Source organism: Mastigoproctus giganteus, chromosome 10, assembly GCF_048544385.1.
Source record: "Mastigoproctus giganteus isolate SK-2022 chromosome 10, ASM4854438v1, whole genome shotgun sequence".
Lineage (NCBI taxonomy): Eukaryota > Metazoa > Arthropoda > Arachnida > Uropygi > Thelyphonidae > Mastigoproctus > Mastigoproctus giganteus.
Window position 1 is genome coordinate 14874905 of NC_143584.1, and position 21347 is coordinate 14896251.

Consider the following 21347-nt stretch of genomic DNA (forward strand, 5'->3'; position numbering starts at 1 on the left):
AAAGTTGTTCCCTATCCTTTGTTGTCTGAAAACATCATCAACATACTTCTGAAGAGTGTAAACCATTTTATTGGGAAGGAGGAAAAAAATTAAATAACAATAACACAATGGTAACAGCATGCGGAGATGTGACAAACTACCAAACATGAATGAACTAATAAAAAAAAAAAAAACAGATAGAACTGATGTGTTTGTTTTTAATTCAATAAAAGTAGTTTATATTCATTTCAGAAGCAAAATGGTGATTTTTTCAGACTAAATCAAAGACAGAATAACTTTCCCACTAAGAAAAAAATAATTCATTTGTCAAAATTTTAATTAAGAAATCAAAGTCTAATACACAGTTCAATTTAAAAACAAATTCAAAAATTTCAACCCAAATATAACAAAAAAAAAAAAAAAAAAAATGAGACCACAAATAGCCTAAACCAGGGGTCCCCAACCTTTTTCATTGGAGGGCCACATAGAAAATTCATAACAAATGGCGGGCCAGAGTCGGTGCAATTTTGACGACTAAAAACACTGTAAACCAAAAAAAAAACACAATTTTAGCGACTTCACCAGGTAAAACGGGGTGTACAAGATAGAAAAACTATAAAAAATTATAAACAAGGGATATTTATTGTAAATAAAAGACAGTCATATTAAACATCACAATTTTTATTATTATAATCACATTTGATATTACAGAAATAGCAAATCAATGAGATGTTTGTAGTTGTTTTGATTTAGCAATAATTGAAATGTTAGGTTTAATAGTAGAAGTTCCCAATCTTAAAAAGTCTTGCAAATGTTCATCTGTCATTCTTGATCGATGTTTGGATTTTATATATTTCCTTTTTGAGTATGTTTGTTCACATAGGTAAGTGCTATCAAAAATAGAAATTATTCTTCTTGCTAATTTTTTTAATTCTGGAAATTCATTTTCTGTCAAAGTTTTATAAAAGTTAATTAATGCTTCATTTTTCAATAATGTTTTCAGGTTACTGTTACTTTGAAGATCTATGATTTCTACTTGTAGATCTTTATCTATTTGCGAAACATTTACATCAAATGGATTCTGAAATAATGTAAATAATTTTCTATTGTTTTCGAAATCAACAAATGCTTCCATCAATAAATCAAGATTTCGGACAAAATTGTCGGTAGAAAAATCACAATTGGGCATATTATTATATAAACTTTCACAACACAAAAAATGGGAAAAAAATTTTTCAATTTGATTTTTAAATAATTCTAATTTTGTCTGAAATGCTTTAATATTGTAGAACAAGTCATTTACAAGTAGATTGCGACTTTGAAGTTTTTTATTCAATGTATTCAAATGGTCAACATTCAGAATCAATTTTTCTTTTCCTTGACATCTTGATTCGCTAAAATTAAAATTAAAAATAATATGCATTTATACAAATAGCACTAATAAATTTTTGCACATGATAATCGGTGCAGCGGCCCGACGACTACAATCAGAATGAGAATAGCTGACCAGGAGAAAGATTAATATGCGTACTCGTCTTTACATTGCAAACTGCAAAGAATGCATTGCATACAATTCTTTCACTAATACTTACTTGATTAATATTTAGATTAGTGTTTAGCAGTTGTTTTAACAGTCGCTTATTTTAACTTTACTATTTCACTTTTTTGACAACTCGTGTTCGCCAGAAATACTCGAGGCTATAAACTTATATAGCCTTGGGCACTCGCACTGTTGGGATTTCCGACATCGCAAGAAACACTGCTGCCAAGTGGAAGCGCACAGAGTTGCAACAATGTTATAGAATTATATTTGGATGCATTTACATTATATTTTGATTAAAAATATCCTTATATACGATATGTATCAACCCAAAAATATTTCTATAGAATAAATTTCACGAGGTGGATGAAATAGTCTTTCGGGCTGGATCCGGCCCGCTGGCCATAGGTTGGGGACTCCTGGCCTAAACCTAAAAATAAGCAAGATGGACAGACCCCAGTGCCTTTTAAAAGAAACATTCTGTATATATATAAAGACAGTTATAGGGACTGTTCCCTATAGCTAGATTTCAAATACTGAAGCAGGTTGCTACAATGAAAATTTTAAAAGGGTCATTTTCTCTGCAGGTAAATTCCAATTAGTGATAACTACCAATTGATACACTACAATTATTACTACTTTTTAACAGCATCACATTCTGGAATATCTGCAGTCACACTACTCGTCTAAAGATAAGAATGCCTATCTAGGATGTAGGAAAGAATTATGATGTCATATACTATCCATTTCTTTCCTAGACATTTGGTTCATCAAGAAGAGTAGTGACCAAATTAGTGAAAAAAAAGTTCCACAACGTGATGATATTAAAAAGATAATAATCGTGGTAAATAGTGTATTAATTGGTAATTATCTCAATGTGCTGGCTCCAACTAACTCTTTATGAGAGGGAAACGCTAAGGTTAATTAAAACTTGCATCATATGTAGCATATATTCACATTAATGCTTTATTAATCAGTATGTAATTGATCTATATAAGAAATTCGATAATATATTTGTTGCCAGAATAGAAATATTTAATTTTTCTATCTACAAATAAATTTTAAGCAAAACTAATCTGCTGCTCTGAGAGGAGCAGGGTGGGGCATCACTATAAACAGCTGCATATACAGTACACTCATTATTATGCCCTCACTTGTAGCACTCTTTCCTTCTGGTCTCATGATCAATCATGTGCGGTGGCCCTCCACTTAAGCTTTCTTGCTTATAGAGCACTTTTAAGTGGGTCCTTTCGAAAGCACTATAACAAGAGTTTACTGTATACAAACAGAGGCACCTCCGTAGCCAGGTGCAGCAGTGCGTAGCACACGCTTCTTGATTAGACCCGAGTTTGAGCCCGTGACCACCAAATACGGAGGATGCAGAAAGGTCAGGGAACGACCAATCCCCAGAGCAATATGGCCTTAGTTGATAATACTCCTAAAAACCAAATAACGAACATACAAACAAACAGAGAATTTTTGTAAAATAATAAGAGAAGTTTACCTCAATATACCTTCTCTTATTATTTTACAAATATTGATATCAACGTAGAACGTATTGAGCATTACAGCTCTGGTTCATACTAACAAACAGAATTCATTACTAGATTATTTTAAATCTCAAGATTTATTAGGATAGTTACACTGCAAAATAATAATCTTATTAGCTTTTTTTTTTTTTTTTTTTTTTGTTAGTTGTTGCGCATCAGCTTTTGTGGCCATAATGCACCTCACAAAGTTTTTGTATTTCACTGTGATCCAAGCTCGAGGCGGGATCCGAACAATTTTATTAGCAGTAAACAAACTGGATGGTTGCTGTTAGCATCCATGAAATTGTGAGAATTTAACGAAAGTCCCTCAAATATAAGTGAATTTGGAATACCTTGTCAGGTTAGTAATCTCAACAAATGTTTAAACACAAACATCAAAATTAAATTATGAACCAGATTAATCCTAAATAATGACTAACAATTTAGTAGCCTTTTTTTATAATCTCAGACTATTACTAGATTACTGTTCTTCTGGCTGATAACCTTCGTACCAGACCATAAAACACACATTTTATGGAGGGAAATTTGGGAAAAAATATTTTACTCCATATATTTGACAAGCAAATTACCAAATGCTTACTAAACAAAATGCAAGTGCAAAACAAAGCTTTTACTCATCGTATAAAGCCAATAAACTGTTGTTGCTACTGACGCATTCAGACCGTAACGTCATTATTGATGTTATAGTTACTTTTGAACTGTGGTATCTATGAATTTTTACATAGATACCACAGAAAAACAAAAATATTAAAAGAAAGTTGCCAAATATCTATACTGATAGAAAGGTTACCTTATTGGTCAACCTCCCTGCCCTACTAGTTTATTGCAATTACTATAAACTGATTGGATAATCTGTACCAAAACTCTGAACTCATTTTTTTCATAGGGTGCATCACCTTATGGGAACATCAAGATCACTGCTGATTCCATAATTCATGGAAGACTTGGTGATTATTAACTTCCACTAATTTTTCACCCTTGAGAAAAATTAGTGGAAGTTAGTAGTCACCAAGTCTTCCAAGAATGCATCCTGTTGGTTTTTAAATTGTGATTTAGCAGTTCCATCCATTTGGTCCACCTCTCACACATGAATAATTTATAGGGTTTGTTAACTAAAATATCCAATGCCTAAAGTCACCCCTGGAATTACAGCTAATGCCATGTTTCATTCAGGAACCATCTTTTTTTGTTGCCTCTGTTAGGTGTGATCTGAAATGGTCATACAATAAAAGAGCTGTTTTTTTTTTTTTTTTTTTGGCCACCTGGATGTTTTGAATAAAATGTCTCTAGCCAAAGCTAAACATAATCACTGCACCTAACATACCTTCAGACCACAATAACTCAAAAATATTAGGCTCTTCAAATCTAATAATATCAAGTTCCTTCTTTTCATCCATCCATTAAATTTTCATGTCTCAGATTTCCATTTAATAAACATTTAAAAGAAAATGAACAAAAATGGCTAAATGATATAAAAATGAAAATAATCTTGACTATTGAAATCAGGTTTGAAAGCTTCATTTTAAGAAGTGTCTAAATCTGTTGGGACAGGTGCAGGGAAGAGCACCAAGATAAATCAAGGGCAAAAAAAAAAAAAAAAAAAAAAACCCTCACCAAGAAAGGGTTGTGTAAACAGAAGCATCTGGAAAATAGGAACCCAGCACTGTAACCCTTGCTCGAACGACATCTGTAAGGGGAAAAATTTTAATTGAAATTAGATGGTTGTACAACAGATGTGCAAAAATTTTCTTTCGGCCAGAGTGATTGATTATTGGTTCAATCACTCTGTGGGCAAACTTCCATCTGGTATTGTGGAGGTGGGTGGTTTAAATAAATTTAAGGAAGAATTCCACTTCTTGTAAAACATGATTCAGAAACTGAGGATCATGTATATTACAAAATGAGCCATGATAAGTTTATACATTTATTCATACCTTGTGACAACAATACTTGTACAAGTGTATTGTAAAATGGATACAATTGCTGTTTGTGTAATATCTTCCATATGCTTGCAGATAAAAATTGTGGTAGGAGAAACTTGTTAGCACAAAGTATTTGCTCATCAACAATTGCAATTCATCAAATTCTCTCTGCCAGCATTCACTTGAACTGATTTCAGCGTACACGTTTCTCTAGGTCATCTCACCATGACAGTAAATGCTTTACGATTTAGTATGAAAATTCTTATAAACTCTACCATAAATTAAAATCATATTGGTTAACTTGACAAAAGCAAACAGGTTTGTGGTGGCTTCTATAATATCAGTTCAATAAATGCCATACTGCTGGTATGTAGTATGCCACACTGGTTACTCAAAATGGAGTAACTAATATGATTTATGCAGTAGACCATTTATGTCATGTGTGTTTTTTCCCTGTTTAAAGCTTTATTTACACTGTCATATTTTCATGACTTAAATTAGACATAAAAACGTTTAGCCATTTTATATGGTTTTTTTAATTTATGATTTTTGTTTAATATCATTGAAATAAAGAGTTGAGATATGTTTATTAGAACTTTTTCTTATTTTTAGCTTTTAGTTACAGAATCATTGTTCTGTGCAATGACTCTCTATTTTATTATATTATAAATAAATACTTAAAATCACTTATTTTTAGTCATTTATATTCATCCATGTTATACATATTATATAACTATTTGTTTTACTATATATAATTACCTATGTAAAGAAAATAATATTTTCAGTTATGGTAAATATTTATTAAAATGCAAATAAAATTTTTATTACATGTATACTTTGTTCCATTTAGAAAAAAATATTCATTGGTATTATTACATTTTTGTTTGTCAACCTTCAGCTCCTCCTACCCTCTCATACAAAAAAAAAATGTGGTAACTATGAATTTATGCATAATTAAACAGAAATATTACAAGAAAGTTGCCAAATATCTATCCTGATTGAAAGGTTACATTGTTGGTCAACCTCCCTACCCTACTAGTTTAGTGCAATTACTATAAACTGGTTGGATAATCTGAACCAAAAGAGGAGATATGAGAGGGAGCAATTTTTTTGTTATGGCAAGCACAGAAATCCTATGTTCATTAAAATAAATACAATAAACTTTTGTACAGTTTCCATGTTGTAGTGATTCTTAAATTTCTTAGCATTTCAATTTTCATGTTGTACTGATGCTTAAGAATGTTACATACACAAAAAAAATCCAGGTTCAGAACTTCTCTTTAATGTGGAGAAACTTTTTCTGGACACTTTCCATGAGAAGAAACTTGGAAGAGGCTTGGATTTTATTGTTACAGACAAGCAAAAACCACCAGGCCTTGCCATTCTAGAAGTATTTGCATTAGCTGACTAAAAAAGGATTAAGCTTTCTGCTAGAATAAATATGTGAATACCTTCATATCATGAAAATTGTTGGACTGGAGAACTCAAAAATACAAACTGTAACATACAACTTATATACTAATAAAAGTAGATGACTTTCATCAACCGGTGAAATACCACCACTTTGCTTATTGAAGGCTTGAAGTGATGAAACCCATGTTTAGTCTCTAGAGCAAAGTTTCCGGCATCCCCCTCCCCCCATACTTCTCCTTCAACCCATGCACGGTACTAAGTACTATAGGTTTTGATACCTTTCGTGTTTGGGGTTTCCATAATAAAAAAAAAAAAAAAAAATACTGATAATGCAAAATTCCTGTATATGCAGAACTACCTCAGTGTATAATGAAATAAAATACAATATACTAACCGAAATACTGATGCAGCACAACAAACCAAATTTTATTACATCTAATAATTTTTGAATGTAATTGATATGAGTACACATGCCTTGATTGACCGGGGTTCAAGCCCATGACTGCTAAATACAGTATGTTTCTTGTATTCTGTCTATCTTGTGAACTCCTCTGACTGTTTGGCCATCCCAGAGTATAAACAGAAAATTTATTTATTTATTATTTATACACTATATGTATTAACACTCACCCCTTTAAGAATTAAGTTAAAACAATGTATGTGAAAATAAGTATCACAAAATGTAGTTAAAACTTCAAGTTAGATCTGAAGTTAGAAAACAAGGTAGCTGCAAGTACCTGAGGAAGGAGGGGAGGTTCAAAAACTTAAACAATGCCCCCTCCCACCAAACAAATGATTCTGTATGGCTGGGCAAGAGCTCAAAGGGAAATTCTGCTTTAGTGCCTGTAATGATCTCCCCCCCCCCTCCTCTCCGGGACAAATGAAATTCCTGGGTGCGGCCCTGCGGTGAAAAATAACGAACTAACCAATGAAATGGTATAATGATTGCACCTTAACAGCTACTAAAATTTATCAATTAGTATAACTTCCTAAAATAAAATTAAGCACTGTTATGTAAACTATTAAAAAACTGCCGATATTCGATTTAACCCAAGTTGCATCGAATATCGGTAGTTTCCAGTAATGCAAGAAATCGTGCAGTAACTTCTTGATTGTCTGAATATCTCCACCGATAAAGACGATGATTAAGTTTGCTTTATAGGATAGCTACCCACCTATAGTGCATTCTTTCGAGTGAAAATTCACCTTGTCTTAAACGTGAGATTGTTTTATTTCAATCAAAGGTAAACAACATCATGTGATCGTTACCATCATCTTACATAATTATCCTAGAACAGACCAATATCTACAATCTAAACTATAGATCAATTTGATTCATAATAATAGCGGCAACTGAATAAAACAAATATAAAACCTCATTCAAATGCCCTTATCTAAAGAGCTTTTCTGCTACAACCTTGATCAGTTAAGCCTAAATTTGGAGGCAAACTTACGTTGTAGAAGTTGGACACATTAGCTCGTTGAGCAGGATCGTCAAACAGACCATAATACTGTTGTACGAATGTCCTTCCTATTGTATCGTACTGTGGATTCAAAGTCATGACTAGTAAACTAAGTTCCTCGAACACGTGAACTGTAGGAGACTAAAATTAACAAAAAGGGCTATCAAGTTATAAAGCCTCGGCGGGCCCAAAGCATTAAACTACAACCACAAACAGTAGTTCAAGAACGGTCATGCTAAGGTCCCGTGGTATCCCGAAATAAGCGAGAAGAAGATCGTTGACACACATAAACACGCGGATATGAAGATGAATTATAAAATTGCTATTAATTACTTAACGTATGCTTTATTTATATCTTACGTGTATTTTTACTTAATTTATATTTAATGTAAACATGTTTTTAAAAACTTCGAAACGGAGGTTGTTTACGTTTCCGCTTTCAAATGATAAACCAGCCTTTGTGAAAATTGCGCGAAATTCTAGATTCAGTGAACTGCAAGAACAAAAATGAGGAAGAAACTTGGATTCTCAGATTTTAGTTTGGCACTGCAGACCATAGAACAAAACAGGGATGCACTCGGAAGGGGGAGATTCGAGGGTTCAATTCCCTAAGAATAATTCTGGATGTGCGCCCGGGACGAAATTTAATACTGATTAATTTGTTATAATATGGATTTTATTCTAAGCAAAGGAGCCTCTCAAACGCAGAACGATTATGCATCCCGACGAAAACTTTACAACTTAAAGAATGAAACAGGACAATCCTGTTTCTTTCTTTAAGAGAAAGAAAAGAAACAGGACAATCCTGTCCAAGGCAATCTTTAACAACCATACCAAACAACCCATGTCGGCCCCTCCGCAGTGGCGGACCTGCAGTATGGTAGTTTCGCCACTGAAACATGCGCAAGCCTATAAAGAGCAAATAATATCAGTTACAAAATGGGACGGATTACAGAAGTAAATGATTCAGAAACATTGTGTCAAAAATTCAATAATTTTTGTTAAAAAAAATTAAACAATACAATGACCGTTGTCCTGAATAATGTCCTGACTTTTAAGTTCCTGTATCCCAACACAAAATCTTGAAACCTTCCCTCATGAAAGTCCCAGTAATTATCACTTTGTTAAGATAGGTTATGTTAAGCGACTGTTAGCTCTAAAACAACGAAGACTGTGAGATGTCAGAATACACTATCATAGATCCTCTTAAATAACTTCTTATTATTTTATATAGCATATCAGGGCATTTTAATAATCTTAATGTTAATAGAACACTCTCGAACCAAACAGTATCGAATGCTCCTACAAAATCAACAAATAAGGCCAATACATACTTGCTATTAGATTGCTTACTGAAATTCACTAAATCATTGATGGCATACTCAGTAGAGCAACCCCTTTAAAAACCATACCGAAACTTGAATTCGAAATTTCTGTCCAAAAACAAAGATTCCAATCTTAATAGTATTAATTTCTCGAAAAATTTTCCTAAATTTGCTAGTAATGAGATTGGGCGAAACCCCCTGGGATCAGTTAAAGGCTTGCCCGATTTCTGAATCAACTTCAATAAAGCAATCTTCCAAAATGAGGGAAAAATCCCCTCAAGAAAACATTTATAAAATACATTTAATAACACATCAGGACACGACTGTGTGACTCTAATAATGCAATTATTTTCAATTTCATCCAACCCCGGGGTCTTATTTATATTTAACTTAGAACACACAGCCATTAACTCACTTAAATAGGCTCTGTTTTCCCCCATAACCATAGCCTGATACACAGTATCCTGTGCTTCACAGTCAGCTAAAAATAACTGATCAGTAATAGACTTGATAGTTGTATACCAATCACAGGATTCCATATCATCAGTTATGACAGTACTTATCAAATTATTAATATTTAACTTGTTTCTACATATTTTAAATAATAAACCCCATGGGTCATTATTCCCAACAGACAACACTAAATCTTGCCATGCTCTGAGTTTATGAGAATAGATTGCCTTATGATACTGTTTCCTTTTAATTTTTCGCTTGAGACAGATAGACTGACAAATAATTTAGCCACGTTCTAAAAAAATAATAATAATAATAACTTTTTGCTTCATTAACGGGATTCAAATTCACGCCGGTGCTGGAGGATGGTATTATAACCACTGTGAGAACTACAAGGACTCTTGAAAGAATCGAAAAATGGAAGCACTCACTTCCATGTTAATATTATTATTATTATTGCTCTTATATTAGAGTATTTCTTCCTGATTGGGGGGTTCACCTCGTGACGGGTATTGCTACCAAGTACACAGGGTGATTGTTATTATTATTATTATTATTAGCCATATAGTGCAAGGAAGCCTGAGGCTTATGCTGCACCAGCCAAAAAAAAATTTCAGAGTTACCCAGAAAAACATAGAGAGAGAGAGAGAGAGAGTCAGAAGTAAAAGGGAATCATCAAGAAAGAGAAGAATGATGATATCCAGCTCAGAACCCTGGGTGTGCCAGGCTCATACTCACCAGATCTGGGCCGCTTGGGTAATATGGTTAACATTGAAGCTATCAATCAACTTTCACAACATCAGACAGAAGTTTGTTCCAGCAATCAATCATCTGTTGGGTGAATGCAAATTTCCGCACATCTATTCTTGAAGAAAAAAAGTGATGAATTATCAAAAAAAAAAAAAAAGTATTTTCGTATTAGTAGTTCTGATATGTAGCTCATCCATCCTCAGCATCTTGTATCCGTAAATTACATGTGTTCTTAGTTCAGTTTGATTGTGTATTAGATAGAATATCCAATTTCCAGAAACAAAAACAAAAAAAAAAAAAAAAAAAAAATCGACTAACCGACTAAAAATCGACCATGGATAAAAAATAAATAAATAAGACAAAGTCTACTGAAGGTGCCCGGTTATTGACGGGATTTGTATCAATGGCTTTTCCGTCCCCTTTAAATGTCATTAAAATAATATTTTTAATGACATTATTTTAAATATTATAATATTTAAAATAATATTTTAAATATTATTTTAATGACACTCGAGGTTATCGCTCATATTCAATCGTGTAGTGTTAGTACTGTATATGTGTTAGAAATCTTCTCCAGGTTTTGTAGAACATTTTAGAATTTTCCCAATTCACGACGGGAATTGAACTCCCGATCTTCCCAAACAAATGGTGGGCAATGATGTAGGTTATGTTATTATTATTATTATTATTGTGCAAGGAAGCCTGAGGCTTTTGCAGAACTAGCCAAAAAAAAAAAAAAAATCTGAGTTACCCTGAGAGAGAGAAAACAAAAGTCAGAAAAAGAAGGAAATCATCAAGAAAGAGAACAATGATGATATCCAACTCAGGACACTGTGTGTGTTAAGCGCTAAAACTACGTGGCATCAATACATTGTCTGTAAGTGCGTGTATATATATTTTGGTCGGTTGCTGGAAAAAAAAATCCAACTTTCCAGGAATAAACCATACAATTGTCGAATGGGGCCAACTAACTCACCCACGTTGGGAAAAATAAAGCCCTTAAAAATTCTTCTTGTCAATAACGGTATTTAGCATTAGCATTTTAGCATTAGCATTAGTAGAGGCATACGATGCAAGAAAGCAAGCTTATTCAGCATCAGCCCAAAAAAAAAAAAAAAAAAAAAAACCCTCTCCCATTTCACCCCTCCGTTCGTTCGAAATACCTGTCCAGTTGAGCTTTAAATTTGTTTAGGCTATCAACTTCAACAACAAGTGATGGAAGTCGGTTCCACCAACCAACCACCCGCTGGCCAAAGGCAAATTTCCGCACATCTATCCGACATCCGTCCTTCCTCAATTTGAATTTATGCCCTCTGAGGTGATTATTCTGAGAAAGATGAAGAATCCCATTGGCATTGAGCATGCTCAAACCATTCAAGGCCTTATACACCTCTATCAGATCACCTCGCCGGTGCCTAGTCTCCAGACTCTGTAATTTGCAAAACTTAAGCCTTTCTTCGTAAGAGCAACCCTTTGTTCCATTTACTAATCTTGTTGCCCTTCTCTGTACCCGTTCCAGCAGCTCTACATCCTTCTTGAAATGAGGCCTCCAGACCTGTATACAGTACTCAAGATGTGGCCTAACCATTGCCTTATACAAGGGAATAATCACCTCCTTATCCCTGCTAGAAAAATTCCTGTATATCATTGACAAGACACCATGAGCTACTCTTGCAGCTCGTCTGCACTGCTCAGAGAACTTCATATCTCCCTGCACAATTACCCCCAGGTCCTTTTCATTCTCCACCACTGTCAGTGTGGTACCGCAGAGTTGATACGTTGCTCTGGGGTTACTGTTTCCCATATGCAGTACTTTACATTTGTCAATGTTAAACTTCATTTGCCACCTCTCAGCCCATCTGTTCAACCTTTCCAGATCCTGTTGCAGCAGCATAGCGTCAGTAGTGTCCTTGACGACCCTGCCAACCTTTGTATCATCTGCAAACTTGGACATTAAACTTGATATCCCATCATCAATATCATTCATAAACACCGAAAACAACAACGGACCCAACACTGAACCTTGAGGAACTCCACTAATAACATTAGTCCACGTTGAGCAGTGTCCATTGATTACCACTCTCTGTCTTCTGCCACTCAACCATCCCCTTATCCATAGCAGCAATTTGCCTCCAATGCCACACTGCTCCAATTTGTGCAGCAGTCTTCCATGTGCAACAGTATCAAAAGCCTTTCTAAGATCCAAATATATAATATCAAAGTTATTCCCTGCATCCAGTTCTTTTGTGACTACATCATAGTATCCAATCAAATTGGTCAGGCAAGACCTGCCCTTAACAAAACCATGCCGCGTCTGAGCTATAACTGAATTCTTGTCTAGATGATCCTGCAGTGCTTCTTTAACCAGTGCCTCCATTAATTTACCTGGAACAGAAGTTAAACTAACAGGTCTATAATTACTTGTGTCAGCCTTTGATCCTCCTTTGTGAATTGGGGTTACATTTGCACATCTCCAGTCTATGGGTACCTCCCCTGAGTCCAAAGAAGCTCTCATAATTATGGCTAGGGGTTTGAATACTTCCTTTGCTGCCTCCTTTAATATAACTGGATAGATCCCATCCACCCCAGGTGCCTTTTTTATGTTTATCCTCAACAATCTCTCCTCCACTTTCCTCTCAGTTATTACAAAATCATCCAGCTCACTGCCAATGTTTACTTTACCTACATCATTCTCCTTCCTGAATAACTCCTCATGCGTGAATGTAGATGCAAAATACTCGTTTAGATTGTTAGCCACCTGAGCAGGATCCTCAACTGTTGAACCATCAATATCCAGTGGACCAATCTGATTCATCCCTTTCCTTCTCGAGTTCAAGTATGTAAAGAACTCTTTTCTGTTTTTCTTTGCATCCTTTGCCAAGGATTTTTCGTAGTCTGCCTTTGCCTGCCTAATCTCCTTTGTGACTTGGTTACAGACCAACTTATATCTATCATAGGCTTCCATGTCACCCATTAATTTATATGTATCCCATGCATTTTTCTTCTCTGCCACATGTCTCATTAGTTCATCTGACAACCATTTAGGCCTAAACCTTGAACAATATTTCTTAGTTGGTATGTAAAGCCTGGTAGCCTCCAAGATTAGTTCCTTGAATGCTTCCCATTTTGAGTTTGCTGTTGGTAACATCATCAGTTGGTCCCACTGTATAGAATTTAAATACTGTCTCAGACCATCATAGTCGCCTTTACGAAAACAAAAACCCTTCCCTTTACCTCTGATGGTAGTTACCTCCTTGAGTAAATCCCACTTCAACACACTGTGATCACTGCCACCTAGTGGTTCATTTATCTGCAGGTTCTTAATGCATGAAGAGTCACTACTGATAATCTGATCAAGAGTATTGCTCCCTCTTGTTGCCTCACGAACATGCTGGTGTAGAAAACAATCATCCAATAAATCCACAAAAGCATTGCTAGTGTGCGAGTGACCAACCCACAAATTCCAGTCAATATCTGGGAAATTAAAGTCCCCCATTATAAGACTCTCTGATTTACTGGCCCACTCTATTTCCCTGTACAATATCTTATTATACTCATCAGAGTCATTAGGCCTATAGCACACTCCTACTCTCAATTTTGATTTCCCTATGCTTATGTCACACCAAACTGATTCGGCACTGCCCTGTCCATCGATGTCGACTGGCTTCACTTCCTTGGACTTTATGTGTTTCTTAATTAATAGCATAACCCCTCCTCCCCTCCTGTCCTGTCTATCCTTTCTATACACATTGTATTCCCCAAATTCCAGTTCCGCATTACTTATATCTGTGTGACACCACGTCTCTGATATCCCAACAATATCTGCCTTTGATGTTTTGAGCAATACCTCAAATTCATCAAATTTATTTACCAAACTCCTAGCATTGGTGTACACGCAGGTATACATGCACCTGTTTCTATTCTTAGCTACCCTAACACAACCCATGTGTTTACTTGTAACGCAATGACTCCCAGCAGTCTCTGAAATATCCTGCATCTTGTTTTTCAGACTTCTGCTCATTTCAATAGAAGCAGTGCAAGAATCACTTCCACCTCTGCCAGTGGCTACTGTTAATCTATTAGTCCTTGTATCCACCCCCAACTAGCAGTTTTCCGACCCACCTAACACTGCCTCGACAGCATCAGCAAAAATTCTTGCACCCTTTCTATTTAAGTGTATCCCATCCCTGTAGAAGCAATCTCTCCTGTTAACAAGTACAGTCCAGGCTGAAAAAAATTCTACCCCTTGAGCCTTGCACAATCCCTCCAGGGCCGAATTGATCGACAAGGCTCTCATTTGAACTGAGTACTTTTTCCACCAGCACGAGAGAACGACGATCATAACCACATGATACCTACGAATGCCGATTTATTAAGCCGACAAAACGGAGACAAAATTATAAAACAATTATAACCCGCTCGTAATCTTTAACCTACTAAACCAGCTGCTGTGGTTTCCCCGTTAACTATGCTGCCACAAGGGCTACCGACAATGAGCAGAAAAGACAGTAGTAATAATACACACTGGTGTTCAAAGAAAGTGCATCACTTAGGAATTTAACATTTCTAACCCTTTTTCGCGATGGTATCTGACATTACTTTTACATTGCATTACATCATAAATAGAAATATAAACAAAAGATATTTATTAATAGTTAAGGGCAAAGCTAAGTATATTTGACAGGTGCTCTCAAAATATTCCAAAATGAGCATTTGCAACCTTTATACAACAGTTTTGGTAAACATGATAATTATGGCTGAAATGTTATCAGAAGCCCTCAATTTGCTTTAGTTTATCATTTTTAATGGAAATCAAAATAAAAAGTTCACCAGGTGCAAACTAATATTTAGTTATTATTATTATTATTATTAATTGCCATATGGTGCAAGGAAGCCTGAGGCTTATGCTGCACCAAGAAAAAAAATTCCCAAGTTACCCTGAGAGAGAGAGAGAGAGAGAGAGAGAGAGAGAGAGAGAGAGAGAGAGAGAGAGAGAGAGAGAGAGAGAGAGAGTCAAAAGTAGAAGGGAATCACCAAGAAAGAGAAGAATGATGATATCCAGCTCAGGACCCTGGGTGTGCCAAGCCCATACTCACCAGATGTGAGCCCCTGGGGTTGAACCGCCTCTGGCCCTGATGACAGCAGCACATCGTCGAGGCATTGACAAGATCAATTTCTGAATGTAATCAACTGATAGTTCGAGGTTTCAAACACGAATTATGGCTTCCTGAAGTTCACAAAGGGTTTTTGGTTTCTTTTTAGCAAATGTAGATATGCAACTTTTCTTTTATTCATTCAGTTTAACCCAAGGGGCTCACATCTGGTGAGTATGGGCTTGGCACACCCAAGGTCCTGAGCTGGATATCATCATTCTTCTCTTTCTTGGTGATTCCTTTTTACTTCTGACTCTCTTTCGGGGTGATTCAGAAATTTTTTTTTTTTTTTTTTCTTGGCTGGTGCAGCATAAGCCTCAGGCCTCATTGCACAATAATAATAATAATAATAATAATAATAATAATAATAATAATACAATTTATTTTTATCAAGAAAAAAATTATATTATAATAATAAAAAAAAGGGGGCCAGTGGTTAAGACACTGAACTATCAGCCTGATGGATCCCGGTTCGAATCCCGCATATGGTGGAAGCGAACGCGGCTCTATTACGATGGGAGACGGATATAATAATAATATTAAATGATAAAAAAAAAAAAAAAAAAAACATCGTGAAAGTTACTCCATTGGACTTACCCTCCCCAAGGTAGGAGTGACGGCTGAGGCCATCTGGTGTCATTCGTGAGAACTATATAAATAAACAAACCACTGGACATAAGCCGAAGCTAAACAAATCCACCTCCATAAATGGATGATGTCGCAGATAAATATTATTCGTATTGCATCGAGTGTGGCGCAGGATAAAGTCACTCGCGTTCAGGCCTTAGGCAGAGGGGTCGGTTTGAAAAGTTGGAGACAGTCTCCTAAGCTAGACAGTGGAGCAAGTGACGCTGTCCCCGTAAGGCTACCACAAGAGAAGGGCAAGACCATTCAGCCCACCAACTGAAAGTGTTTCCTGTGCAACTGCGCTAGTGACCACCCAGGAAGGAAGAAAACACCAACGCATGAAGTGGAGCATTGAAATTAATACGTACATCATGCGAGCATACTATGAAATAACCAGGCTAGAGACCGACATGACAATGTACATATCGCCACTACACTATGTGGTTGGAACGATACCCGGATATTCAGGTCCCTGAACAGCGATTAGCAGACCAAAGAAGAACCATCGTCACGAAGAACTTAATAGCTCCTGCCACCTTGGAAAAAATCAAGCAGTATGTTAGCGATCTGCTAAAAAGCACAAAGAATATGGTCAATATGGAAACAGAGGAGGAACAGCAAGAAGAAATACAACCCAGAGTAGCTGAAGTGGAAAGAGACGAAGTCATGTTATCCAGAATAGAAGAGGAGTGGAAGAAGGCCTTAACAGAATTCGAAGGAATGGACCCCACATGAACCCACAACCTAAGCAGAGGCCAAATAAAATACTATGGAGAGTAACAGACCACCTCAATCGGCAAATAATGCCACATTACCTTGACAACAATGATGCAACGTTGGAGGATATCCACACGGCCGTATACTGTGCTGCCATAGCAGCCACTAGGATTAATGGAAAAGAAACGAGAGACAAGCAGCAGAAGAACCGAAAACAGAAGGATCTGCGAGCTTGGGAAAGAAGACTTCAGCAGAAGATAGAAGAATTAAGAGTTAAGATAGGTCAGTTGACCCAGTACCAACAGGATAATAGAAGTAAGAAATTGAGTGGAAAGGTGAAGAGTATCGTCAAGAGAGACAGCGTCCACAGCAAACATAAGACCAGAAATCAGAGAATAGGAGAATACTTGGACACCCTGAAGCAGAATCTCCTGGCACTCAGCAAGAGACTACATCGATACAAAGAGACTTTCCAGAGGGAAATAAACAACCGAATCTTCGATGAGGACCAAACAGCCTTCTACAGGAAACTGGGTGAACATGAGAAAGCAGGAAACGGACCACCCGAGAAGAAGACGATCGAACAGTTCTGGGGAAATATCTGAAGCAGTGAAATAGGCTGAGCAGTTAGAACAGAAAGAAATCAAGAAGTATTTTCTACATCAGCATTTTCGGGAGGCAACTAGAGGGAGTAATACTCTTGATTTGATTATCAGTAGTGATTCTTCATGCATTACGAATCTGCAGATAAATGAACCGCTAGGTGACAGTGATCACAGTGTGCTGAAGTGGGATTTACTCAAAGAGGTAACTACCATTAGAGGTAAAGGGAAAGGTTATTGCTTTCGTAAAGGCGACTACGATGGACTGAGACAGTATTTAAACTCTATACAGTGGGACCAACTGATGATGTTACCAACAGCAAATTCAAAACGGGAAGCATTCAAAGAATTTATTTTGGAAGCTACTAGGCTTTACATACCAACTAAGAAATACAGTTCAAGGTTTAAGCCTAAATGGATGTCAGATGAACTAATGAGACACATGGCAGAGAAGAAAATGCATGGGATACATACAAATTAACACGTGACACAGAAGCCTCTGATAGATACAAGTTGATCTGTAACCAAGTTACAAAGGAGGTTAGGCAGGCGAAGGCAGATCACGAGGAATCTTCGGCAAGGGATGTAAAGAAAAACAGCAAAGAGTTCTTTACTTATGTAAACTCTAGAAGGAATGGGATGAATCAGATTGGTCCACTTGATATCGATGGGTCAACTGTTGATGATCCTGCTCATGTAGCTAACAAATTAAATGAATATTTTGCATGGACATTCACACATGAGGAGCTATTCAGCGAGGGGAATGCAAGAAGTGTATTCAACTCTGGCAGAAAGCTCGAGAATCTTGTAATAACTGAGAGTAAAGTAGAGGAGAAATTGTTGAAGATAAACACAAGAAAGGCATCTGGGGCGGATGGGATCTATCCAGTTATATTAAAGGAGGCAGCAAAGGAAGTAAGCAAACCCTTAGCCATAATTATGAGAGCTTCCTTGGACTCAGGGGAGGTACCTATACACATCTCCAGTCTATAGGTACCTCCCCTGAGTCCAAGGAAGCTCTCATAATTATGACCCCATAATGTGACCCCAATTCACAAAGGAGGATCAAAGGCCGACACAAGCAATTATAGACCTGTGAGTTTAACTTCTCTTCCAGGAAAATTAATGGAGGCACTGGTTAAAGAAGCAGTGCAGGATTATCTAGACAAGACTTCAGTTATAGCTCGAACACAGCATGGTTTTGTTAAGGGGAAGTCTTGTCTGACCAATTTGATTGGATACTATGATGCAGTCACAAAAGAACTGGATGCAGGGAATAACTTTAATATTATATACTTGGATCTTAGAAAGGCTTTTGATACTGTTGCATATGGAAAACTGCGGCGCTAATTGGAGCAGTGTGGCATTGGAGGCAAATTGCTGCTATGGATAAAGGGATAGTTGAGTGGGAGAAGGCAGAGAGTGGTAATCAATGGACACTGCTCATCGTGGACTAATGTTATTAGTGGAGTCCCTCAGGATTCAGTGTTGGGTGCATTATTGTTTTCTGTATTTATAAATGATATTGATGATGGTATATCAGGCTTAATGTCCAAGTTTGCAGATCATACGAAGGTTGGCAGGGTTGTCAAGGACACTACTGACACTATGCTGCTGCAACAGGATCTGGAAAGGTTGAGCAGATGGGCTGAGAGGTGGCAGATGAAGTTTAACATTGACAAATGTAAAGTACTACATATGGGAAACAGCAACCCTAGAGGAACGTATCAACTCTGTGGTACTACACTGACAGTGGTAGAGAATGAAAGGGACCTGGGGGTGATTGTGCAGCCAGATATGAAGTTCTCTGAGCAGCAGACGGGCGCAAAATAGTAGCTCATGGTGTATTGTCAATGATATATAGGAATTTTTCTAGCAGGGACAAGGAGGTGATTATTCCCTTGTATAAGGCAATGGTCAGGCCACACCTTGAGTACTGCATAGAAGTCTGGAGGCCTCATTTGAAGAAGGATGTAGAGCTGCTGGAACGAATACAGAGAAGGGCAACAAGATTAGTGAATGGAACAAAGGGGTGCTCTTACGAAGAAAGGCTTAAGTTTTGCAAATTACAGTGTCTGGAGACTAGGCATCAGCGAGGTGATTTGGTGCGTTGGATAAAGCCTTGAATGGTTTGAGCATGCTCAATACTGATGGGATTCATCCTCTTGCTCAGAATAATCACCTGAGAGGGCATAAATTCAAATTGAGGAAAGATAGATATAATATATACGTGCGGAAATTTATCTTTAGCCAGCTGGTGGTTGGTTGGTGGAACAGACTTCCATCCTTGTCGTGGAAGTTGATAGCCTAAATAAGTTTAAGGCTCAGCTGGACAGGTATTTCGAATGAACAGAGGGGTGAAGTAGAAGTGTTTTTTTTTTTTTTTTTTTTTGGCTGATGCTGCATAAGCTTGCTTTCTTGCATCAAATGCCTCTACTAATGCTAAATGCTAAGTGCCTGACCGAAAAATATCATCAGAGACTAAGAAGCCTGCTGAAAGCAAAATTGAATGGAGGGAATACAGTTAAAGCCATAAACACCTATGCAGCTCCAGTGCTAACATACACATTCGAGGTCATAGATTGGGGTAACACCGAGCTAGAAGATATCATGCGAAAGACAAGGACAATGATGACCAAGAGTCGTCAACACCACCCGAAATCAGCAGTGGAGAGAATAACAATACCTCGGAAAGAGGTAGGAAGGGGTTTGATAGACCTCATAGAACAACAGAAAACAGCTATAGATAATCTAAAGGATTACTTCGAGAACAACACAGCACCACTCCACCAAGCCATAAGGAAGATAGATAAGTGGTATACCCCACTCAACATAAGCGAGGAAACCCTTCCGCCCAGACGGTACAAGAAACGAAGTTAGAAAGATGGACAAAGAAGACCCTCCATGGCAGACACTACAATGACCTCCATCAAGATCACATCGATAACATTGCTTCCAATGCATGGCTCACAAGTAGGACGCTCTTCCCTGAGACTGAAGGATTGATGCTGGCAATCCGAGACCAGGTAATCAACACCAGAAACTATAGAAAATACATAGCAGAGGAGCCTGGAATGTCAGATGACACATGTCGACGATGCCACATGGCCTCGGAAACGATTCAGCACTTCACCTCAGGGTGCAAGGTGATCACCCAGACTCTAAGTACACTCATATAGACACTACCAGGTAGCCAATATCATAAGCTAGCGAAGAAATGCCAGTTGACCAAAGAAAGTGTACCATATTGTAAGTACGAACCCCAGGCAGTACTAGAGACCCGAACCCACAAGCTGTACTGGGACCGCGCCATAATAACGGATAAGGCCATCCCGCACAACAGACCGGACATAACTCTTGTGGACAAGATGGAAAAGGCTACCTGCCTGATTGATATAGCAGTACCCAACACTGGCAACCTGCAGAAAACACATGGGGAAAAAATCAGTAAGTACGCAAACCTAAGACAGGAGATCAGAGAGATGTAGCAAATGCAACAAGTAACGACCATCCCGATCATCGTTTCAACCACAGGTATGGTGCCAAAGACCGTACAGAACAGCCTAGCAGCAATAGGTCTCCCAGCAAACACCTACAAGGAACTCCAGAAAGCAGCAATCCTGAATACCTGTAGGATAGTCAGAGAGTTCCTCGACCAACAGTAACACCAGACATAACAACAACCACCCTGTGTACTTGGTAGCAATACCCGTCACGAGGTGGAACCCCCAATCAGGGAGAAATAATATAAGAGATATTACAAAATAATAATAAAACTGCCGTTTTCGGGAACAACCTTACTTCATATGTATTTCCTAAAAATTACAGTACACAGAAGTTCAAGTTTAATGTC

At 37.2% G+C, this 21347-nt stretch overlaps 1 protein-coding gene across 1 annotated transcript in view; it reads right to left on the reverse strand.

Moving 5' to 3' along the window:
* Positions 1-8108, reverse strand: part of Ntf-2 (nuclear transport factor-2) — a 58466-nt gene extending 50358 nt beyond the window's left edge. Inside the window, exon 1 of the mRNA XM_090382391.1 lies at positions 7859-8108. Coding sequence (XP_090238517.1) covers positions 7859-7966 — 108 coding nt within the window. The 5' untranslated portion in view covers positions 7967-8108. The remainder of the gene's footprint in view (positions 1-7858) is intronic.
* Positions 8109-21347: the final 13239 nt, after the last annotated feature.